This window comes from Ambystoma mexicanum, chromosome 3p (assembly GCF_040938575.1).
Source record: "Ambystoma mexicanum isolate Mex_15411 chromosome 3p, UKY_AmexF1_1, whole genome shotgun sequence".
Classification (NCBI taxonomy): domain Eukaryota; kingdom Metazoa; phylum Chordata; class Amphibia; order Caudata; family Ambystomatidae; genus Ambystoma; species Ambystoma mexicanum.
In genome coordinates, this window is record NC_090925.1 from 1,214,185,494 (window position 1) to 1,214,211,357 (window position 25,864).

Consider the following 25,864-nt stretch of genomic DNA (forward strand, 5'->3'; position numbering starts at 1 on the left):
CTGAGTTCATGAGAAGACGGTCTCGTAGCTGCTGCTGGCGTTCATGTAAGAATCTGTGTTACCCAACGCTGTCCGGTAACTATTGCATGCGTTAATGTGTTGTTTTTCTCCCTCTTTACAGATGCGGCATTTGAAAATGTGGAGAGTTATGGAATAATACCGCCGGTGGTAAATCAGGTAAGTCTATGGTGGTAAGAGGTTGTATTTGTTGATTGCCTTGGCTCACCTTGTTTTTTCTTGTGTCCCCTAGGTGCCGGATTACGGCAAAGAAATGATGGAGACAGTGCCGGATCGAAAGATGCTGTGAGAACTGGTGAGTATGGCGCCGTGCTGGAGCTGGCGAAGTGACACGTGCAGGACTGATGTACTTTCCAGGTCCGGAGATGAAATGGTTCCGGAATTAGGTGAGGAATTTGAAATAAGTTTATTTTCTAACCTTGTCCTTTTCTTCTTCTTTATTCTAGGAGCTCCGGAATTCGAGGCGGGCGTGGCAGAAGACTGGATGCTGGCTGCAGGCACGCGGGCCTGGCAGAAGACTGGATGCTGGCTGCAGGCACGGTGAGCGTCACGCTGCTGGATGCAGAATAACGCGAAGCATGTGCTGCTGTTCGGGTGTGGTTTAAATAGCCTCCAAAGTAGTTCCAGGTAAGAAGTTCCCTAGAGCCACGCCCGAGTAAAAAATAGTCCCTGTAACAAAATAGTCCTATCCAGGCCTCATGTAGGCTTGGACTCTTTTGCAGCATGGTCTGCATCAGGTAAGTAAAGTCTATGAGCCTGGCGCCTATGGCACCAGGACTGATTTCTATGATGAGCCTGGCGCCTAAGGCGCCAGGACTGAACCCAGACAGCCCCTAGCCAGGGCTGCTGAGGTTTAAACAAATGTCTGGATGCCTGCTCCCAGAGCTGAGGGCCTTGGTCCTGATGCCCGGGGGTAGGCATCATGACACCTAGGCCGGATTGCCATTCCACTAAGAAATGTGTTGGTCATGTAAAATATTCGATTTTACTTGTGGAATATTTTAAATGCAGTGATAATTGGTTCTTTGCAATCTAAAAAATGACTTCAATGGCTTGTGGATATATTGGCAGAAAGCTTAGCCACCCACAAGAATTTGCATTGCCCACAACACAGTTTCTTTCCAACTTTACACAAAAAATATAAAGCAGATGCAATGGCTTAGGTAACTGGAGGAGAAAAAAGTGGTAAATAATTGAAAATTACTGAGAAAAGTCAGAAAAGAATTGCACATTTTGAGATTGACTCCACTACCAAATGGCCACAGTATTGTACGAGCTGTTCAGTGGATGCATTGTGACTTGCACATATATACATATATATATAAAAAGTGAGAAAGGACAAATAGGCAAAAGGATCATAGAGACTGCAATTGTTTGTATATATGTATGAACTTTCTAATGAACTTGTTTGTACATGATCAAGCAAGGGTGCTGTGAAACACGTTGTACCATGTTTTTAGCTGTGAGCAGATGCTAAAATAAACTGGACACTTTAAGGATTGCACGATCATTTTGTCAGTGATTTATTGGGAAGAATTTACTGGCGTTGAACTTTGTTCTTTTGTGTGCTATCCTCTCCGGGAAAGAAGGAATCACTTTCCCTTTTTCTTCATATATATATATATGTGTGTGTGTGTGTGTGTGTGTGTGTGTGTGTGTGTGTGTGTGTGTGTGTGTATATATATATATATATATATATATATTTATTATATATATAAATATATTATGGTTAAGTTGCACTAGTAAAAACCTATAAAATTCAATGGAAAAAAGTTGTTACAGGGATGTTATGGTTACAGATAAAACCGAAAAACCCCTGAAATTCGCCAGTTATGGTAAGCTAAGCAACCATAACTCGCGCCACCACTGTGCACTGCTAAGACTAACACCCATAACATCAAAGATGACATCACTGATGACATGTATGGCTCCCTCTTTTTTTTGTTCAGTGACATATGTAGGGCAGGTGGTTTTCTTCACTGACAGGAAGTAAACATTCAAAAGGTACTATGTTTGTAGACTTTACCCTTCTCATATGTTCATACACTACTTTCCTAAGGGTTTAGTCAGAGCATATGATACATATACATAAGGGAAGAAGCAGGCCTGAAACACAACAATCATTTGTGGGCATAAAGATAATCAGTTAGGTTATGAAAACTTTCTGGTAATAGTAATACTGCAGCTTTTTTGCCTACTTTACTTTCCTTGTACATGGGCTTATTTGTGTGCGTTGTGGTCTCTTTATGTGTGTAATAGTAAAAATATGTCGTAAGTGAGGCGTTATTAGCTACTTATTTCAAGTTTCACAGTACGCAAAACTCTGACACTAAAGCATTCCTCATTTTACTATCCAACATGGCAAACATGTGATTATTGCACCTCTATGGTGCATGCTGCAGACAATGACTACGTTTCTGTATGACTTGTTTCCTATAATGGAAAGAAGTCTGTACTGCAATGGTGTTTATAGCAATGCATTGTATAATGAATTATATATCTTATTAGAGTTCCCCCAATGACCTCTGATAGCTTCCTGCCAACATTATATTGACAATCCCTTGTGGAGGCTCTTCATTAAATGTAAATGTACATGTGATGTCATCAATGATGTCATCAGTGACATTTGTTATGTCATCTTTGATGTTATGGGTGTTAGTCTTAGCAGTGCACAGTGGTGGCGCGAGTTATGGTTGCTTAGCTTACCATAACTGGTGAATTTCAGGGGTTTTCCGGTTTTACCTGTAACCATAACGTCCCTATAACAACGTTTTTCCATTGAAGTATATAGGTTTTTACTAGTGCAACTTAACCATAACGTACCTTAAATAACGTTTTTTGTCAGTGAATTTCATTGGCTTTTAGCAGGATATCCTTAGTGTGTAAAGATGAACTGTGCAACATAGTGAAAGTGTAAGCACCATGTTAATGCGGACAGCAGTCGCAGACTATGCGTCTGTTTGCAGAGATCGTGTGGCATCCAACCGGCTGAGGAAGGCAGGTGCTCTCTTACATAATGATAGCAATCACCAAACGCAAATAACATAGACAAACAGCATCATGTGCAAAAACTGGCAGGGAAAATAAGAGTAGATTTGCAAATTGTGCACTTATGAAGCAAACAGGACAACGGCTTAGGGAGTACACCATAATGGAATGCATGAACAACAGAAGGGACATATGCCTTCACCAATCTTACTGCGCTGCTACTTTAAAGGCGAACAAAGAACGAACTGCCAGAGTAACTACTGGAAAATGCAAAGACCTGAACGTCAATGTAGTAAGGACTCAAAACTTTGTAAAATAATTGCACCGGTGCTGCAGTATGCAATAGTACGTAAGCATAACGTGTCTTGGTGTAACACACTAATGGGAAGCACCTTACAGTGGTAGGAAGAAAATTTCCCTCATGACGCAAGTACTTTGTATAGTAACCCCATTGGTACGCAGAGTGCTGTGAACCGTAAAATATGTAATATATATTGCTGCATGTATATGAAACACATTTTCTTTTTGGTAATACAACATATTGGATAGGAAAGCTAGGCAGTACAAACGGCAACCCTACCACAGCAGCATACGGGCATAGGAAAGGAAAGAAACTGTGCATAGGGAAATGGACATCATGGAAGTGAAAGTAGAGAAAGTGGTGAACAATTGTGCCGCTTTAATGGTTGTGTACAAGGATATCATTTGGACAAAATAACACAGCACTGGCACACTTGCATGTGTACTCCTTCCCCATGTCGGAACCCGTCATTCCTTCAAAAACCATTTAATGGGAAACGTTACGGTAATACATCAATCTCTTCCTCCCCTCACAACCAAATTGTGCAAATCACCATTTCCCCACAATAAGTACTTCTGCTACCCTTTCTTTCCAAATGGGGTGTATGCATGTGTACAAGGAAACAGTAATAATGAGAATGTTGCTGACTGTTTGAGTGGTAATTTCTTTATACCTGAAATGCGGTTCTGACTCAGCGGCACACAGTCCTTGTTGCAATGACTGCAAGCAAGAACAAAGTAGGTGTCCTACGTACACTACAGCTGTCCGGCCTATACGCAATGGCAATGGAGGTATCCGCATGTCTGCATGTTGCCCACCACCAATCAATGAGTGTACCCTGGATGTTTATACGTAGTGCAAGTACACGCATGTGTATCTGTTCCTCTGTCTCCTGCGGACATCCCCACTGTGCAGCATATGCGAAGGAACGTTGATTAGGTCGGGGCCTCCACCCATGTCCTACAGGTAGCTATGCAGATAAACATCCCACCTGCTGTACCTTATAACTACCCATCGTCTCCCTAAATTGTTGGCGCACGCGTGGTGAACATTTTGTCAGTAGAGAAAAGGCAACGGTGTGCATACATAGGACACCCGTGCACGTGCGCACAACGAATTCTGCCCTAAATGCATGCAGCGGACAGCCGTCCCAAAGGAGAACAGTGGCAACGTCACCAGGCGACTGCACCCACTCTGAGCGTGAGTCCTTATTTCCGGGACAGGAGCCAGACCCTCGAACGGCGGGAAAGTGCAGGGTTGAGCAAACTACGGAGTGTTTTTTGGAAAGTACACGCTTACAGACACACCACAATGTGCCGTTGCACATGTATGTATGATTTGGAACAATTTAGGCCTGCTTTCCGGGTGAAAGTTGTCCACAGCAACCCTACAAAAGGGCACACCCCAGAGGTGCTGTGCAATCAGTTTTCAGCTTTGCTGAACAAAGTAGCAGGCCACATCGTTTTTCCCTGTAAGTAATGGTGCACCAAATCTGATGTGCTACAGTGCGTCTGCAACTAATAGCAACCATGTTAATCTGGCTGAGTACGTACACTAATGGACAAAATTATAAACGGACCTTGCTGTGACACACGCAACCGCAGCTGTGATATTCCCCATTGTCCCAATCGCATGGGTAGCTATCGGCAAAGGGGAGTAAGCGCACGTGTGTTTCCCCAAGGACGGCAAGGGACGTGACCCAAGGAAGCAGAAACATTCCTTCTTCCCTTTCCAGTTTCTTCTTTACAGCCCACCGGCATTGCGTGCTATTAAAAAGTTCCACATGCTTCCACCAATGACATTGAAGAGCTCTCCATGTAACAGTATCAGTTCTGTACAACTGTCCTCTGCGTACACACCCTGCCCAGAAACGTTATTGCGCAATCCCTGTGGCTCCACAGTCCCATTTCCATCGCTGCCATCCTGAAAATCCCTGGATGTGGCTTTCGTGCTGCATGCGATCGTGGGGGCATAACGTGCAACCAGGGTAGGGGAAGTTTGTTATAAGGGGCGGCTCTTAAAAGAGCCTGTTTTTTTTTTAAAGATGCTTCTGAAGGAACACCTTTTTTTCATTTTTTATTTGATTTTGTGTTTTCTTGTGCAGACATTGTTACAGTAAACTCTTCACCGCATCTTGTAGATGGGAAAACAAAACAGCATTACCAATGGGCGACAAAGAAATGCCATCTGGTTGGAAAAATTCTGCATTTCGACAACTGAGGTCATTGTTGCAGAAGAACATCCCAGCAGCAGACAAAAAAGTATTCATGCTTCTGTTGATCACACACCTTCTTGCGTCTGACTCAGAACAACATCCATGAGCAGTGGGCCACACTCTTCGTGGTATTATCGTGGTATTATCGATGAGAACAGCACCTTGGCAGTGGGAAAAAGCCTCTTTACTAGCTTTAGCAACCTCTTAAGTCGACGGAACAAGCCTAAACAAGACATGTAACCCATATGCATGCCGCCGTAGTGGATGACGATAACATCACCTCTACTGAAAGTGGCCAGGTCTTTGCAAAGTGCATCCATGTCAGCAAAACTACGGTTGTAGACACCGTTCCACAATGCGACCATTCCTTCCAACCCGAAATTGCCATCAAAGTTTCTTTCCAAGGCATACTTGTGTAGATCTAGTAGAAAGGGATCACCTATAGGCAACACAGTGGGTTTAGCCATGTCAGCCAGCCTCACTATGCAGAGTATAATGTACAGCAGTTTGAACGCCCCTTCCTGTGAACCACACCCACGGTACCTGATTGGATAATCCCAAAAGTCCCATGTGCATTGGACAGCAAGGTAAAAAGCACAGATTGTGGCACCTGCAGTGCCCAAAGTACTGCGAGGGCCGCACCCCAGTAAAGCAGGTGCAGTCCTTCTTCCCTTTCCACTACCTTCTGTCCAGCACCACCTCATTGGGTACGGGTAAATGGGCACACACGATTCCACCAATGCCATCCAAGACGTTACCATCTAACAATGTTTGTGCTGCAGAACACTTCATAGATACTGTTAGAAAATCGCCTGCTAGTGTACTGTCACTTGCCAGCACGTCCAGTACACATTTTATTAATAGATTTCAAAATGTGTGCATCCACATTCATCCACTTGCGCACCCACTACCACAAATTTAAGGTACGGAAATTTTTCTGCACTATGCGCATTACTGTGTTATAAGTGCCTCTGCGCACGGTATCTGCCACTGAGCGGCCATTACGTTCTTTAAAAGCATACTGTTTTTTCCCCATCCACTACCATGAAGTGGCATGTTAGTGATATGTGCTTGCAACGTTCACATTGATCCATGTCAATCAGTGTAATATCGACACAGGAACTCCCTGCTTTGCTTCCGACAATGCTAACAAAAATGTCCCCACTAACCCACCTCCTACATGAATCGTAAAAAAATGGCATCAATAGCAGCATGGAATGTATCGTACCAAGGGAAAGCAACTTTCCAAAAGATCATTGTCTGCACAGCTGTACTTCTGTGTAGGCTGCACTATTACAGCAGGCTCATTTTAAATCTGCCCCCTTCTACTCTCCGCCCTCTGGAACGCATCCAGAAGAGCAGTGCGCGACTTGGTATCTCTCCTGCACTGAAATGTCGCCAATAGCTCCCAGTGGCTGCGAGGAATAAAGTAAGAAGACTCTACATTATGCAGAAAGCCTTCTGGCCCCTGGGACCACAATACCTTAAAATCTAACTCCCTATATATTTGTGTGCGTGAGCTCTTCCCTCATCCATCTCCAACTCCCTCAGGGTCACGCGCTTCTGCAAAAAAACAGTTGTTGGTAGATGTGCTTTTACGTCTGGGGCCTCCCTCTGCAACAGGCTCCCTGCCTCCCTAACACTTGAGGGGAACCATAGCCGGTTCCGGAAGCACCTCAAAGTCTTTCTCTTCGCGTCTGCTGTTTCTGCTCATCTCCCCGGCTAACTGCATGACGTAAACTTAATCTGCACTACTTACCTGACGACTCTGTGATGTCGAACCCATGTCAAGTACCCCTGCCAGGCGAACCCCTACACTGGCTTTCTAGCAAACCCCGCACATGAGGACTGTTTCCTGTATGCCTAACAGTGCATCCACCACCTTGTGTGTGTACTAATCTGTATTTTTACTTATTATCATTTGATCTTCTTCCCATGTACTGTACCCTCCCCTCCCTCCACCCATGCATTTGGGCAATCTAACTCACACCTGGCGTAGTAGGTTCTTTGTCTCTGTCTCCCCTCTGTTTGCCATCCTTTGCCTCATTGTGCTTTGCTAGACATGTGTGTAGGCGCATTACGAATGCCGTAGCATTCAATCGCACATCATATGATATCATACACACAATGCATGCACAACAGTAGGATGCCTGCCACTTACAGTGCACACTGCAAAGTTGTATTTTGTTTTCCGCACTAACCCACTTAATGCATACTTTTCAAAAAATATTGGGCACACGCAGTACACCTTGCATGTAGAAATACATACAGTTGATGCATACACCCAGGGCGTCTGCTCCTCACATTGCTCACTTCCACCTTAGCCTTCTGCACTTCTTTGTGCAAAGAGACCTTCAGGCACACTGTTTGAGTACACACCTGACCCACCAACCTTATAAACAGTGTCTTTCGCTGTACAGTTTCCTTTCCATGGCACCCATCCAGAAAATGGCTGGATGTGGCACGTGGAAGTATGAAAGTACAGCATAAACCACTGAGTTTACGTGGTAGGGAGGGAGTGGGGTGGAGGGTGGGTTGGGGGCTAAATGTAAAACAGAATAAGGAGTTGGGTCTGTAGTACTGTCTCAGAAAAGAAAAGGTTTTTTGGGGGGTGTCCTGTTTTCGTTATGTACATGCTTGCTTAGACATTATTTTGTTTTTTATGTCTTTCGATGTGTTTCTGTTCCCCTCTCCTACTCACATTTGTACGGACTGAACGTCAACACTTCTCTTACAGTTCTACAGGATTGTATGCAATGCTGCATGCAGAGTGGCAAACAAAACAGCATTGCCAATGGAGGTAAAAAATCAATTTCCTTGGACCCATTGCAAATCTTGCTCCTTAATGCTGTCATAGTCGGTGCAGAACATCCCAGCACTGCATATAAAGACACACATGCTTCTGTTTAAAAAACACCTACCGACCTCTGGCTGTGGGAAAATTACACCCTAATGTGCAACAAGTGCAATTACCTACACCATGTGCTCGCAAACGTATAGCACCTCACTTTGGTTGTTCCACCAAGTGAAAAATGCTCTCTGCACCCATTATTCAAAGGTCACCATGCTCAGAGAGAAACAGAGGCAACTCCACATGGCTGCAGTATGGTGTGCTGGCTGTTGTCAAGGGATAGGCTCTGGGGTGCACAACCAACGGCCTACGGCCTTTGGCCATGTACCCAATACTGTAGGCCTTACCTACACCCAGCACCACATAATGGCCTCATGAAAGGGAACATTTCCCACATACCACAATCCACAAATGTAACATATCATGGGTGGTGCCAAGGGCAACTCATGGCAACCGCAAATAGCGCCATATGGCTCCCTAATGTCCAAGGTGGTGGCATAATGGGTACCATATGGGACCGGACGCATATCACGTCACTTGTGCTTTTCAACCACGTCTACAAGGTCCTGCACAACCATTTTTTCAACATCACCACCATCGGAGACATGCATACTTAAAAGTGCATGTCTGCGTTATGATGGCGTGCTATGGAGCAGGCCTAGCCTCTTTGGTGACTGGCCTACGGGCTAAGGGCTTTTGGCCACACCCAGCTCAACATAACATAGATATGCAGGTGAACAAGTGGCCAGGTACATGCATGTCACCACTAGCCACTTCTAAGCATCCTCTACTTCACCACTTCTCCCACAGGACGCACTGGAGGAGTCGTCACTCCATCAGGTCCAGGCATATACTACACAGAATTGCAACCAATCCCCACAACCATAAAAGCAACATTTTATGCAATGATCACAAACCGCACACCGAAGTCAACATTGTAAAACCTACTTCACCCCACGGCACATATTTGACAGTGCAAGGTGGCCACCCATTCATCGAAGGGCCTACAGGCTTAGCACACGCAACACACCGCACTGCAGTGTACGTTGCAAGATTCATGCGTTCTCCATTGTTCTCCCCTTCTGCCATTGCTCTACCATCACTGACCGCTGGGCCTCACCATACACTACACACCCTAGTCCAACCTATGTTTTACTTCTCATGTCATGTGTAATGCAGGCCTCATCTGCAAATGTGTCTGCCAACTTTCACACTGGCCACATCTTAACATATATGGCTCAATTACATTGCGTTGCCTGTGCAGAATGGTATGTGAGTGGCTGTGTACATTGTCCATATTGCAACTTTCTGATGCTGATGACTTCCTTTCATGGTGCAATGTGGTGAAACACTTCCTCAAGCAAGGGTCTTATAAAGGCCTACCCATAGCAAATGCACATGGTGACATGTGGCTCCCTATTGTGCAACAGGGGCAATGAAGTACACCATATGGTAATGCACGCATAGCAGCTCACTTCTGCTGTTCCACCAAGTGCACGATGTCCTCTGCAACCATTGTGTGCTACTCACCAACTCCAAATGTATGCACAGTAACAACTGCATCGCTGCATTATATTGTGGAGGCTATAACTGCTGAACCCATATGCATGCTTTAGTAATGGCCGAACCCCAAACCCTCACCCATAATGATAGGCTCACAACTTGTATCAAGTGTTGGCAATAAAAGGCCGTAGGATTTTATTGTACAGATATGGGTTATGGCAATAACAATATCACATATCATGATGGTATCATACTTTCGGGCACCGGGTCCTGAGGTTACCCCCTCTGACCCGTGCCGCCTTCTTGTGTCCCACGACTTGTTGTGGGCACCGTACAGTGCCTTGTACTTCTTTTTGCTCTTCTCCCCTTTTTGTAGGGTGGGCGGGTTCTGTGTTAAGAAGCAAGAAGATTTGGAAGACACTGAGTAAACAGTGAACCTCCTGTTTGCTTGGGTCCCCGTTCAGGGTCCACAAACAGATTGTGTTTACTCTGAGCATGCTGCTCTCATTTATAGGACCCAGGGAGGCCCTGGGTCTTTGTTGTGTATGTGGTGGGGGCTGCTGTTGTCGCAGCCCCCGGCCGGATAGCCGACTGTCTGACCCCCGTGTGGGGGCAGATCTTTGAACCTGGGCCCTGCCTGATGGTTGTTTTCCTTATGGCGCTTAGCACCTTGCTGTTTGAAGGAAGGGTGCGATGACTGTTCGCACCTTACCCTTCCGTGGCTTTTGTGCTGCCGAGACTGTGTGTCTCCGTAGCTGGGGGGAGGAGAGGAACAGGCGCGGGGAGGTTGGGGCTGCCCTTCTCCCAGCTGCCGATGGTAACAGCAGTTACCCTGCCTCGCTTGTGGGATGCCCATGCAGCATTGCCCATGATGAAGTCCTGGGCTGTTGGGTGCATGGCCTACGGCCTTCACCCATGCACCCAACAGTTTAGGCCTAGGCCACACTCACCACAACTTAACAGAGCATGCAGGCGACCAGGTACGCATTTGCCACGAATCACAAAGGCAACATACTCACCAGCATTTCCACTCAACCGCCACACCATAAAGCAGGGACACAAGGACACGTGTTCCACTTACCGTAATGCAGAAACATATTGCTGTGTTTGGCACCACTAGCCACTTCCAATCAAAAAGCATTATAGGCATGCCAACCAAGCAAGACAATCTGCACAACATTCAGCCTGCTCCAACCACTCTAGTACGTGCATAGAATCAATGGTGCGTACTACACTGCAACACTTACGAATCTGTGCAATGGACACTATGCAAGGACATAGAAGAAACATTTGCACCGGGACCTCTTCCACATGTACACTATTCTGGTAATATACCCAGTGGACACACTGCACGACTGGTCACTGCACCATCTCCAACTATTGGAACTATTGGTGTTATTGGAATTCTCTTTGTTATCTTTCTTTGGCTGCTTTCCCTCATCCTTCTTCTGAGTAGCCCCAAAATCCTTCTGAGTAGCCCTGTTGGCAACCCACAAGTCAGCAGCCTTAGCTAACTTCTTTGGATCTATCTCCTTTGAATCAGCCAAGTGCTGTCTAAGCTCAGGAGAGCAGGCATCATAAATTGACTCCAACATAACAAGATTTCTCATACCTTCATAAGTGTTCACTTTGTAAACCTTAACCAAACCATCTACGTTCTTCAAATAGTCACACACCCAGGTAGCCCAAGGGGTACCATCATTCTTTTTGAGGGTCCTAAACCTCTTAAGGTACTGGGAAGGGGTCTTCCCAAATCTAGCTATCAAAGCTAGAGTCACACACTCATAATCCTGTTTAACCACCTCCCCCAACTCCATTACAGCATCACTTGCAACAGGGGGAGCCTAGAGAAGAGCCAGGGAAGCAACTGATTCCCTGTAAGACCTTGAATACCATGGTTATATTCAAACATTGACAACCAATCCAAAATATCAAGCATAACCTCATACATACCCACAATTTCTTTAGCCATACCGGGTCTCTTAGGACTGGAAGATCTAGAAGACTCTGGGAGAGAAGCATTTTCAAGAGTTAATCTTTTCATTTCTAGTTCATGATTCAACTCCATTTCTCTGAGCTTAAGTTCTTGATGCTTTTGTTCAGTTTGAGTATTTAAACGTTTGAATTCCAATTCAAGCCTCATTTTCTCTAGAGCAATGAATTCAGGACTGAGTGTAGGACCTGTGGGGATCCCAGTGGACAAGGGTTGAGGTTGCTGAGCAGGCAAGGGAGCAGTGAGGCCTACATTAGGAGAGACATCTGCCTCTTCCAACTCATCATTAACAGACACATTATCATCCTCAATACTTCCCACATTTCCTGGTGAGTCAGGTATTTGATCCATTCTCCAGACTTTGATTCTTTAACAACTTTTCAATCAATTCAGACTTTTTGCCTTTTCCAGAGAGATTCCTAGCTCTACACAGAGTTTTCAGATACTCCACAGCATAACTAAGGAGGGTCTCCTGACTGTAGCTTTCCATATCAGACATGATTAATATTGCTTTTTAGTGATGTTAGCCTTGTGGTTAGTTGATCCAAGGTAATAGCAGCACTTAATTACTATACTTGATCCCACCGCTGCCACCAGTGTTAGGCAGAATTATATGCAGTATATGCAGTACCCGGAACACCATACACAATTAAGACTACAATTGACAGTACAAATTCACCTTTGGTACTTGCCTGTACTACACAGTAAAGTGGTAGCGATGACTGACTAGCCAGACTTATCTCAAGAGCAAGTGAGCAGTATCAAATAGTTACACAAAGGACATCAATTACTATGATTCAAACAAACACTGACTCAAGGTTTCTGAGTAAAAGAATATACATTTAATTACACATCAGTTGTATAACATCTCACTAAAGTAAAGCAGTTTAAAAATCACACTCTTAATACACCACACCACTCCCACTAAGTGCCAGACAAGTTAAGCTCACAAAATGAAGTGGGAGCAAAATGGCACTCCAGCAATTTAAAAGGGAGGGAAAGACAAAGTTAATAGAAATTGAACCACACCAACAGGTAAGTACTCATGGCAATGGAGCAAAAGGAACCACAGTGATAGAATCAGGTAAAAAAGGCTGAGGGCCAAAGTCAATAGGACAAAAGTCTTTTGCTCAAGATCTCACGGTTCAGGGTAGTTCGCAGTAAAGTTCGAGCCACAAGTTCCGAACGAAGTTGGTTGGCAGAAAAGTTAGTTCAAAGAGAAGAGAAGGACAAGCCCCCGGATTGGAGAAATATTTCACACACTTTCACCGGGGCTGAACGAAACGAACAACCGGATTTGCACAGTACCTTAAAACGGAGAAGAAGCTGTACCTGAGGTGGATGTTCCTGGTAGTTCCTGCAGGCTCACGGTTCCTGAAGCGACTGTTGGACTGACAAGAAGTAGGAAGACTGGAGGGTCCTGCACTACCCAGGGAAGAAACCAGCAGCAGAGCAAAACAATGAATAAAAGGTGCGCTCCTTAAAACCCAAGCAGGGTCCTGGCTATCCTTCCTGGCTATCCGGCCCACTGTAGCTCTGTACAGCAAATTCAACCAGAGGAGGTGTCCTGGCTTGAAGTTTGGGCGACCTGGTTGGTCCCACCAGCTCAAGGGAAGGAGATTCCTGGAGGATCCTCTCTGTCGATGGATTCTGAAGATTCGGGCCTGCAGCAGGGCTTCACCGGGCGGTTCAGTCATTGTAGGGATCCTCTTCTGTCAGCTCCTCATCGGTTCTTTCATTCCAGTGGCAACTCTGCCTTTCCAGTCCCAGAGACCTGCTTTTTATGCAGTTTTTCTCCATTCACACAGCCTGGCTATCAATCACACAGCAGGGTGGCTGTCCTGGCAAGGACAGTCACCCAGCCAATCAAACAGGAGTGCGATTTGGGTTACCAAGGGAACCCATGGCAGGGGTCCCAAAACCCCTCCCTCACATCCTGCCTACCCAGACTTTCAGGCGCCTAGAGGAGGGCTTCTGTGCAGAAGCCTGCAAAAAGACGGTGAACAAAGGAACCAAACCTGGTTTGGCGCATAGAGACGAACACGAGAAAGACTTTTCCAAAAAGAAATGGCGTCTAAACACAGCCGGAACAATATTAAAAACAATATGGTCAAGTGGGTTTAAGTTTGAGGCTACCAAGATAGCCTAAAACAATACCATGGTTATTTAAGATAGCCGCGGTAGGAAAAATAGGGTAGTTACCACTGCCACCAGCCAAGTCTTAACGAAAAGGGAGCGAAACAATTCTCCAAGAGAAACAGACTAAAAGGGATAAATATTAACCCTTTCCAATACTCCATGTAAGAAGGGGTGTACTGGGTCTGTGGTTTAAGAGACTAAATAAAGTTAATGGCAACTTTATCTTTTCTGGGGGACAGTAGTCAGCCCCCGAAAATGGAGTCAAAGGTGGGAAGTCTAAAAGACAACCCTCTGTCACTGCACTGAAGGTGCTGCGCAACACACAGTAAAAAGATGATGCCTGAGGAGTAGGTGAGGCTCCTCAGCCCAAGATCACACAATTTGTAAAAACACACACAACAAAACACATGTAAGAGTGGGAAAAAGGCTCACACTCTTACCAGGTGAAAAAAATAAATCCTAGAAATCCAGCAAAGCTGCTGAGGGGCTCAGTAGATAAGGGAAATTAGCCATTCTGGAGAATTCTCCCTAACACGTGGTTACCCAGGGACTATATTGTTACCAGGAGTATATGTTGCCACCACCGCTGAAATCTCTAAAACTCGTCCCAGGCGGGATGGGAATGGTGATAGTCCTTCACAAGTCTTGGGTGATGTTGCCAAATCCTTCATGCCGTTCTGTGGACAGATAATGAATTCGGAGGATATTAGGAGATTGGCAAGGGTACTGAAGAAAACCATCAATAGGACCACTGATATTTTGTATAACATGATGTTAGAACAGAAGGCAATTACGTAAGTGGCTCTCCAAAATACGATGGTGTTAGACATCATTCTAGCTGAGCGTGGTGGGGTATGCAAAATGGTGGGACCGGCATGTTGCATTTTTGTACCTGATTCCTCCCCCACCATATTTAAGTCAATTCAGAATTTACATGTCTTAAGTACCGAAGTACATGTCCCAGAGGGAAATTGGAATATTAGCACTTGGTTTTGGGACTTGTTGCAAATCTGGGGTTGGAAAATCTTTGCAGTTTTAATGGTAATCCTTGGCATTATTCTGTTCTGCTGTTGTTGCATACAATGTCTGCCTGTCATTTGTTATATGATAGGAGGGAGTTTTGCACAGGCAATAGGTACACTAGGACCTAAAATACATGTACGTGAAAAGGCTATTAATGCCCTATATTATGATCAAGGATATTATGATCAAGGAGTTAATGGTGATTAATGTCTTCGAAAACACTGATTCAGGTTGCTCTGATGATGATACGTGGTCTTTGAATAGTACAAATGTTTGAGTTATGCTCTTGGCTTAGGCCAAAAGGATGGTTTGTCAAACCATATTTCGCATAATACCTCTTGATAATGAACATTGGCCTAAGCACATTCGCACTGCACTGAAAACTGCATCCGAATGAACCAGAATAAAAGCTGACTACGCCGTCATTTTAGAATCATCCGCCATTTTGTTTAACTCCTGTTTTTGCCTCATATTAAACTTTGTGTTTTCAGCTGCAGCAGGGAAAAATGAACTTTGCACTGTGTCAACGCAGATAAACATGTTGTGGCTACTGAGGGTGGATTGCTTGTCCTGAACTAAGAAACCTTGGAGCTAAACTAGAGTTGAACTGAGCAGTAATTTAGATGTTGTCTGTACCAATAGCGTCATCCTCATGCAAACAGTGAACAGAATGGTGAATAGCTAAAACTGTGTACCATTGCAGGAATGTTTGTGATTTTTCCTTGAAACTGGACTTACATTAAGCTTGAAAACAAATGTTACCATTGTGCTATGTATGCAGAAAAACATGTCTAATGTTTGAGGAAAACATTGATTCTGTATTAGCAATGTGAACTGGGTAGGAACCCTAGTGAATTGTTAACTTGAAGATGGGCTGGACGATGTAACCGGGATTGTGGCCAAGTGTATATAAACCCATGACTTTGTAATGTCCAGTACTCTCCCCCCTCACAGTGTTTGCTGGTACCCACTGCGAGGCGCTGATAGCCAGATAGCTATCTGCCTATTAAAATTGTACATCTACCTCTGAACTTGTGACTGGCGTATATCATTTTTGGTGGTACTAATCCTCGATATTTCTTTGGTCTTTCATTGGAAGAGTGAATCCAGAGCCCAAGGGTCCCTCACACCCTGGTTCAGTAGAAGAGATTGGCAGCCCCTCAGAGGCAGGCCCGGGAGGGCCACTGAGCCCCTTGACATGTGCGCTGGTAGCGATCACAGCCTCCAGCCTACCTCCAATGAAAGAACCTGAGTGGCCCTCCCAGTCGGTGTCCCCAGGAAGGAATCACTGTGCTGGTGTGCTTTGGAGAAGACATGACTTACCTTGTCGTGTTTTGATGCCTTTGCCACAAAGTCCTTCAGATGACCGGGGGGGTGTTGAAGATTTCCCTCCAGCGGGATGAGCGGTTCTTCAATAAAGGCGGAGCGAGAGCCCTGCACATGCGTCCCAACGGTGGTCGGGTCGGAGGCACTCAAGAAAAGCGTTTGGGGGTCTGAGGACGGGAAGGTATCGTCGTACAAGGTACACATGGTAGAGCCTCCCAAGACCGACATGTGCCGGGGAGGCGAGACACTGAAGGGAGGTGCAAGTTCAAGAAAAAGAAAACACAGAGAAGTGTGCAAAAAATGAAAATCTATGCACGCGCAAGCTGCCAGGTCCGATACCGTCCGAGTGGAAAAAGGGAATGAGTTGAGGCTCCGGAGCATGGGGTCTAGTCTGCGTCCCTATACTAACTGTAAAGGGAAAGCTCATATTTTCACCACCAAAAGGTTCCGGTAACGTCCCCATGCCCGACGCCCGCAAGGATGTAAGAAAGGGGACTGGACGTATAAGTAAGGGAAATATAACATACTCGAGAGTTGACTTGGAAAGAATGAGGACATCCCCTAGCCCCCAAGTTTCTTTTCGCACCTAATTTACTTCTCAGCCCTCGGAAGTCTCTACAGCCCCTCTCATCTGCCTATTTTGCTTCTCTATCAATCTCTTTTTTCTGCACACTTTTGCTTCTGCCCTCTCACCTGTCTCTCTCCATTAGTGTCTCTCTCTAGCTCTCTTTACTTCTTTTTCCTCTTTTTAGACTACATCTCTCATCAGCCTTATAGGGCTCAATGGGAATGGGGAAGGAGCAAATAACGGGCCCACTAATAGCGAGCCCGTTATTTGCTTCCTGGTCCCTTAATGGGTCCCGCTAAGAACGGCTGGTCAGACCAGCCGTTCCTGGTGGGACCCGCTAAGGGACCTTGGAATGTGGCGGTAGGGGGTTAACGGCACCTTACCGGTGCCGTTAACCCCCATACCGCCATACTCGGAATGAGGCCCATTGTGTGGCATTACTGGACATTTAAGGATGCACTTGGTATATGATAGCAGCAACTAGATAAATAAAGTTGAAACTTGAATATCATTTTGATTGTACATACACGGTAAGGCTACAATAGACATAAGATCACAGTATCCTCAAATTCAAATAGTGGCATACTGTATTATGGCAGCACCAGCGAATAATGTGCTTTACTTGGTATATGATTACTAGAATTGACATATGCACGTATAATTGGTATAGGATGGTATAAATGGCCATATGAAGCTGTAGTGGCAATTGCATGGCAGTTCTCCTGGCCTATGTTGGTTCCTTTGGCTCTACCGCTGTCATAGAGCGACCCCTTCCATGTCATATCAAGTCAGCGCCCTAGTTAAAACATGATTGGCATCTAAAAGAGTCCTATGTTTGTTTTATGAAATGTAAGCTTATGCATGTTTCTGCACCTGCAGTCACTTCCATTGATGTTATTGGGATTAAATTGCATGTGATGCCATCGAGGTCAAAGGGCATGTGACATTACTTGCTGTGATGTCACTGGGTATGTGATCTCACTTCCGCTACCATTGACATTATGGGGAATTGAGTATAATCAAAAAAATAGGATCGGAGGCAGTGAGGTTGGATTAATTCTACTAACAAATAATCTTCATATCTTCAGAATTAGCACAACAAATATCTTATTTATTCTTTTTCACAACAAATTGTATACACATTTAATTAAAATACCAAAGATACTGTATACACCACATATTAACCACATCTCTCACTACCACCTCGCATACACACTCATGCCTTCACACACTCGAATGTTTTCCACATATTCTAGCATATATAAACAATATACACAATATACACTGTAGTTCTTCTTCTTCTACAGTTATTTTCAATATTATCTTAGGCCCCACAGTCTCTTTGCCAGTATGCCTTCTGTTAAAGTCACTCAGATTGTTTATGGCCTATGTCTACATATGTTTTTGTCCCCTATAGGCACCAATCTTGCACACAGTTCTTAGGACCTTCTTCAGGACAGTCTATACAAACAAAAAAGCAGTTCCATGTCTGCTTATTCCAAAATATAAGGTGGTAGATGTCTTCAACAGTTCTACAGTTCTCAATCACCTCCAACTTTTTCTGATGGAGGATCCTGTAAGTATTGGGAAAAGCAATCCCTTCTGGCTCTCACAGACCCCGTCGTGGTCTTAGAACCTTCTGTATCCTTCCAAATAGGATAGATCAGTGATAACTTCCACAGAGCGCTGTAAGGTAACTCAGTGTTTTTCCAAATCGAACAGTCCAGAGCAACCGTAGTTCTATTCAGCTGCATATAGATCCATATTGGACCATAATATTGTGTGACCGACTCAGTGTTCTAAGTACACAAACTTCCGACGCCGTACACTTGCACTGCATCTTTAGAGCGCCATATCACTCGTAGCGAGTCCAGTACGTCGCGTTAAAAAAAAAAACGTACATGACTCGCTACAAGTAGAGACGAACAGAGATATGGTGCTCTAAAAATGCAGTGACGAGTGTACAGCATCGGTGTGTATGTAAGGTGGCAGTGAGAGACGTGGTTAATATGTGGTGTATACAGTATCTTTGGTATTTTAAATAAATGTGTATACAATTTGTTGTGAAAAAGAATAAATAAGATATTTTTGTGATAAATCTGAAGATATGAAGATTTTTTGTTAGTAGAATTAATCCAACCTCACTGCCTCCGATCCTATTTGTTTGATTATACTCATATTGTTTACCTGAAAGGATCAGGGGATGTACAGGTATCCCTTTTTTGGTTTTTCATTATGGTGAATTGACATCCCTGGAGGAAAGAAAACTGAGGGTTGGCGCAAGAAAGGTGAAAAGGTGGGTGCTGGCGCATGTTCAAGGCAGCGAGGTCAGAGCAGTGAAGAAACTAGACACCAGTGGGATCTCTGATATTATCTGGAGCAGGGGATGAGCTTGGGAAGCCGAGGGCAAGATACATAACTCCCGGCTCAACCTCTCCAATCTCTGTAATAGCCAGCACTATCTGTACCTAACAGAAATTACCCAAAGTGTCTTCTCAAAGGAGGAAAACAGACCTGAACCTCGAGTAGAGACAACTGATATAGTCAATGGTTTGGGGCCCCAGAAAACCCCAACTATGTAGCCGAGCTAGAGGAAAGAGCACCTAGTGGAAAAATGATTGGCCAGACAATAAATTGTGCTTTCATTGGTTGTACGTGAGGACCCAGTGTACTATGGCCAGGTCACTGTGATTTCCAATAAAATACTTCAACTGCAACTTCCTTCTCTGTTTTTGTCTCTCACCTAGCCTCCGTGACAAGGCAAAAAAGACTGCAAGTGGCAATAAACAAGGCTGGGCCTATTACATTTATCTGTGCTTTTTGTTCTCCTCCAGTCCTGTTGGTGCTGTTACATAACAAGAATGATGGAAAACGGGATTGTGCTGTTATTTTTGGTTCGCATGATCTGGATTACTACCTCCCTACAGTGTGCAGGGCTACAGGTGAGGGGAGAGGCAAGTTGGTGGAACAAAGTGGGTGCACTAGGAGGCATATTTATGTAAAGTGAAAGAATATATGGTGTAGGGGCAAAAGGACGAAAAGAGGTGAATATAGGGAGAGAGATGAATAAAGAAAGAAAATTAAGAGTCTGAGGAAGGTTTTAGTGGAGGGGAGAGCTGATGAGTAAAGAGATTGGAGAGGGTTGCAGGGGAAGAGGGGAAAACCAAGATGAAACAGAGGAGGGAAGGAGTGTGTGAGGGGGAAGAGAGGGAGAATGCAGTTTGTGGGTATGAGGAAGAGAAGACAAAAGGGAGGGTGGTGAGAGTGAAGGGATAAGGAGAAGAAAGGAGAGGGGTAGTTATGATATGATAGGTTATTTATAACACGCTTAATACCCAGAGGTTTCTAAGTGCGGACCCAGGGATCGAACCTATGTTGCTCTGTGTCGTCTCGAGCACGTTGCCCCTGAGCTATCCTCCCGAGACTGTCATCGACAGAGGTGTGCTGCTGTTTTTGACAGTAATTTGGCATGCCTGAAGGTTTTGCAATGGTTATAATGTCTGAATGTCTGTGCTAATTATAAGCTTTGCACAACATATGTAGATCTGAATTAATTACATGTATATACAAACGTCAATTATTTGCACATGTATTGTTTAATTGTACATACAGAGAAAACCTTACTGTGACTTCTTTTTATTGTAACAAAAATCTATTGTAACTTTTGTGTTTTATGTATTTTATGATGATAACTTGATAATGTACTTTATGATGATAAATTGAAAAGTTGGCGTGGATCAACTAAATGAATAAAATAAAATTGATAAGCTTTAGGGCTTGTGGTGCCTAGTGCTTAGGACAATACTTGTTACTGTTTGCTGTTCTGGCTTTAAATGGGACAGTAAGTGTATGTATTTATCAAATGTTCACCCACTGCAGGTGCTTGTGTACAGCCCTTGGTAGGCTATATTGCTAATACATCTCTGTTGTACTAGGGACAATTCATAGTTAGCATGACATCTCCCTAATAAGTAGTTACCAGAGGCAGCGCCCTCATAGGTAGGAACACTGAATAACCTCAGACCTATAACAGGCCTGAAACCTGTTGCCATGATTTCATACCCATAACAAAGGCCCTTATTAGAAAGAGGGGGAATCCTACACCCCTGGGATAGTCAAAGGCACTCAACATCAATGGAGATTGGAATACAGTGTGTATTTACTTTAATGCCACACCAACAGTAGCATCTGTTCCCAGTCGCTGTGTTGTTAAATAACGAACACTGTTTCAGCTCAATGGCAGACAATTCCAGTTTTCAGGTAGGGAATGGAAATTAAAATAGGCTTGCAAATCTGAAACACTTCATCCTCCTGCAAGTAGGTGTACCTTTGTATATTTTGATGGCTGCTCCATTTTATTTTTTGGTGAGGATGATATTTCTTTCCAGGTTTGAACAGGGCTGTCAGCGCTGATTGCCAATTCTCTTTCTGCACGGAGACGGTCTGGGGTTTTTAAGGCACATGTCTGGAAAAACAAAATGTCATACATTATTTTTCATGCACGAGACAGGTAAGGGGTTTAGCTTAGTCCAATATTTGAGTGGTATCATGTAGGATGTTTAGCACTCCTTTTTCCTGTTATGTTTATGATTAGTGTCTATTTGGAACAGCTGACCAGCAGAGCTCCTTTTAATACGATGAGTTCTGACAACACATCCTCCATAGTACAAGATATAATAACAGTGTAATACCCACCATGCGGCCTGATTTTGATGAGCAGTGTGTGCTGCGATGGAGGTTAAGAGGCCGGCAGATACGCTCCATCAGTGTTCCAGTGTTTTCTAATGTGTATTTAAACAAAAGGAAGAAACATTTAACAAACTACATCAAACAATATATACCCTCAGACAGCAATATCTTGTAGCAACCACTAAACAAATATGGGCTGCATTATGTGTTCTCAATAATCATCAAAGGCAGTATTACCAAAAAAATATCATTTTTAATATATTAATCTCTTTTCAGCACAAGTAATACACTCATTTGTTTAAAAACATATACTCATAACATAGTCATATACACCTTAAAATCATGCCACCTCACTCAATTTTTCTCATTCCCCATTGTGTGAACCAGCCCTGATTCACACAATGGGGAATGAGAACAATTGAGTTGCCATTGTTGTGTTGTGCTAATGAAAATTTTGGCATATAATTTTTGACACTGTGAGGTGGCATGATTTTAAGATGTATATGACTATGTTATGTGTATATGTTTTTAAACAAATGAGTGTATTACTTGTGCTGAAGAGAGATTCATATATTAAAAATGATATTTTTTTGGTAATTCTGCCTTTGATGATTATTGAGAACACATAATGCAGCCCATCTTTGTTTAGTGGTTGCTACAAGAAATTGCTGTCTGCGGGTATATGCTGTTTGATGTAGTTTGTTATATGTTCCTTCCTTTTGTTTAAATACATATTATTTATCCTCACTTAGTAGGAGGGAATATCACCAGAGCGTGGGGGTTATCCCTGTAGAAAAACGATCAGTGTTTTCTAATAGCAGATTTCAATGCTGCTGTTACACCCCATGGAGTGCAGAGGCAAGAAGGAGCAGAAACAGGGTGCTGTACTTGTGTTAAGGCACAACACCCAAATATTGCTTTGGTCTGGGAAAAATGTGATGGTATGCCGCATATCAAATCAGCGATGTAAGTTTCAAAGATGGGAGCTTTCCTTGGTGAGCAACCTCGCTAACATTTAATGGCAACGAAAACAAATATAACATAAAATAATCTACCAGAGGTCAGTGTTACATTATGGTTGACTGTCTTGTGAATCTGTTCTACTACAGCTAATTTCTTTGGGGTTATACCATAGCTCACACAGGTAAATTCTTGCCTCCCAAGTCCCCCTTTCAGAATTGTGACGGGTCAGAAGAAGGACACAGAGTCTGATATACCATGTTAGTGTCGTTTTATTTAACAAAAAGGAGCAAAGGCCTAACTCTCCCTAATCTATGGGTGTTCCCTGCCTAGCAAAAGGTGCTCGTCAGTCATCGGTGCAAGTCTTAAATCATATCCCGTCCACTTTCCAAAACTAGTGTACTCGGACCCTGCCAATATTATAAGAACTAAGGCACAGGAGAATGACTCCCTTCTCCTGTTATATTGGTTTTCCCCAAGTTGAGTTCAATATGAAATTTGCAATATTTGTTAGCCACCACTCTTGCTAGCCTATACAGTTCAGATACAGGATTATTTCAGGCTTTAATCTGTTCCTTTACTTATCTTCACTTCTTTTGCTTTTTTTCTTCTTCCTGAGGTATTATCTCTTTTATATCCTGGACTATTCTTAACACTTTTCTCTTTAACAAAAGTTTTTCCGGTCTTTTATTATTTATCTTTCATCCTGATCACCGCAGGTTGTAAAGTCCCAATATTCTTTCTCACTTCCTTTTATAAACTCGTCTGTACTGGGACGAGTATGAATGTTCCGGCAATTATTACTCTCTCTTTATAGTATCAATTCTCCCCTCTCACTGGGACGAGTATGAGCATTCCATTAGTGATTATTACTCTCTTTTGGTATTTCCAATACTTTCTTGCGACTGGGACGAGTGTGAGTGTTCCACTAAAGATTATTATAACTGTCTATCGATATTTCCAATATTGTCTTCTGACTGGGACAAGTATGAGCATTCCAGTAATGATTATAACTTTCTCTCTGTATTTCCAATACTTTCTTGCGACTGGAATGAGTATCAGTGTTCCAGTAATGATTATCTCTTCTTTTCTTTCCTACTCCTGAGTTTCCGGTTTTCCCAGTTACATGTGTTTTGTAGGGGTAGCGTCACTGGGGTCGTATGTGGACACAGACCTTTTTCTATTCGTGTCAGAGCGGCTTCGGGTCTTTTCAGCAACTTAGAAGACGTTGCTTCGTCACTCTTCCATTCGCTTCCTTCTCCATCAACTCTTCAACCGTGGAGTTGGCACTGTTTATGGACCTATCAGTCCACTGCTTCTCACCTACAATCACATCACCACTCTTCCTCCCTCTCTCCTGGCTTCAGCTTTTCGAGCGTTCGCCCTTTCCCAAAGTATCACTTCGGGGTTCTTGCTGACTCGCCTCCTTGCATTGGATGCTGCGCATCCACAGCTTCCTCAGCTGGGCAGTGCCAGCTGATTTGAAACTTGCAGTCTCTCTCTCTCTGTCCAGGGGCCCACATTCCGGCTTCCCTAGTATTTCGTACAAGTCCTTCTTCCCTTTAGTACTCTCATTCAATATGACTCTTCTTTGTCTCAGATTTCTTACGTTTTAATGGCATACTAGGTTGACAAAAACAAACTAACTCGTTCTTCATGTCTTTCTTCATGGATTCTCATTGAAGAGGGTGTAGTGATCTTAGGAGTAGGGATTTTCTCACAGGAACAGGAGTCCTTGTCCCCAAAGGGGGAGTTTCTTCCGGTGAGGTCCCACTTCCCTCTACACCTAGGAAGGGTATTGCATAGCAGGCTCACCTCCCTAGCCTCACAAGGAAAGGCTCTCCCTTGAGGGGAAGTGACAGAATCCCTCAATTTGTCACAGCATGGAATGAGTTAATTACCTGTAACTCCTGTTCTCCAGCATTGGTATCTGTCATAGATTCACATGCTGTGAATATTCCCCGTCATCAGACTGGATGTCCTCTGTAACATAGAGCAGTTTATTTTTAAACTGAAAACTTCATTCACTTTAGCATTCTATTACAGTCATTTTGGGTCATACTGCCGCTATCCAAAAGGAAAGGCTCCCTTAGCTCCACCTCTGGTAACCATGATCAGATTTTGGCAAAGCACACATAACGTGACAGTACGAGAGGTAGGTGGGAGGGTCGCATGTGAATCTATGAAAGAAACCAATGATGGAGAACAGAGTTACTGAAAGGTAACATATTCCTTCTCCAGCATTGGATCTTTCATAGATTCACTTGCTGTGAATAGATTACAAAGCAGTACAATAAAACCATACTGGGCGGAGGCAAACTCATTGTAGCAACACTCACCACAGAAGGCAATGACCTTATGCAAACTTGTGACGTAGAACCGTCTGGCCGACTCTGGACTCTGTTGCAGAATCCCTGTCGACGCAGTAAAAACGTGTACAAGTGTGATATGATATGATGCAATATTTATAACGTGCCTGTACACAAGTGTTTCTAGATGCGATGTGTGGACGGACCTCCAGGTAGCTGCCCTACATATGTCTAGCGTGGAAATCCCAGATAGGAATGCCGTTGTGGTGACCACCACTCTGCTAGAATGAGCCATGAGTTTTCCCAGGAGGGGCCTTGACAGCCTGCTGACGACAGAAAGAAATGCAGGATGAAATCCACCTTGCAATGGAACACTTGGAAAGTGCCTTGCCTACACCCCAGGCACCAAATGTCACAAAGAGTTGAGAGGACTTTTGGAAATACTTTGAGCGAGTGATGTATTACTTTAAAGCATGTACGACATCCAAGAAGCCTGGGATCCGAGGAAAACAGGTAACACCATTGATTCATTGAGGTGGAATGCTGACAGAACCTAGGGCACAAAGGAAGGATTCATGCGTAGGACCACATGGGACTTGTGGAAGGTCAAATATGGCATCTTGGAAGAGAAAGCTTGGATTTCACCAACTCTTTGTGCTGAAGTGATGGTGACCAGGAAGGAAGTCTTGCAAGAGAGGAACTTGAGTGAAGCCTTGTGTAGTGGCTCAAATGGAAGTCGCAGAAGTCTCGACAAAACCACATTCAGCTCCCAAACAGGAGCCGGGCACCTGTTAGGTGGAAAAGAACGAAAGAAGCCCTGAAGGAACTCATTAACAAGCCACTTAGACCAAAGAGAAGATGCGGAAGAAGAGCAGGTATGTCGTGACACTGCTGCAAGATGCACCTTGATGGAGGAATGTGCCAAACCTGCCTGCACCAGAGATTGTAGGTAAGGTAAGATGACCTTTGGTTGCACAGTAA

At 44.0% G+C, this 25,864-nt stretch overlaps 1 protein-coding gene across 10 annotated transcripts in view; it reads right to left on the reverse strand.

The window, feature by feature from the left end:
* Nucleotides 1–25,864, reverse strand: part of LOC138581369 (uncharacterized) — a 3,536,879-nt gene that overhangs the window by 2,433,430 nt on the left and 1,077,585 nt on the right. For all 10 annotated transcript variants that reach the window (XR_011304538.1, XR_011304537.1, XM_069652654.1 and 7 more), the window contains one exon: nucleotides 21,253–21,390. Coding sequence is in view for 8 of the 10 variants with exons in the window: in XM_069652654.1 (XP_069508755.1) it covers nucleotides 21,253–21,390 (138 nt within the window). In the remaining 2 variants the exon portion in view is untranslated. The remainder of the gene's footprint in view (nucleotides 1–21,252; nucleotides 21,391–25,864) is intronic.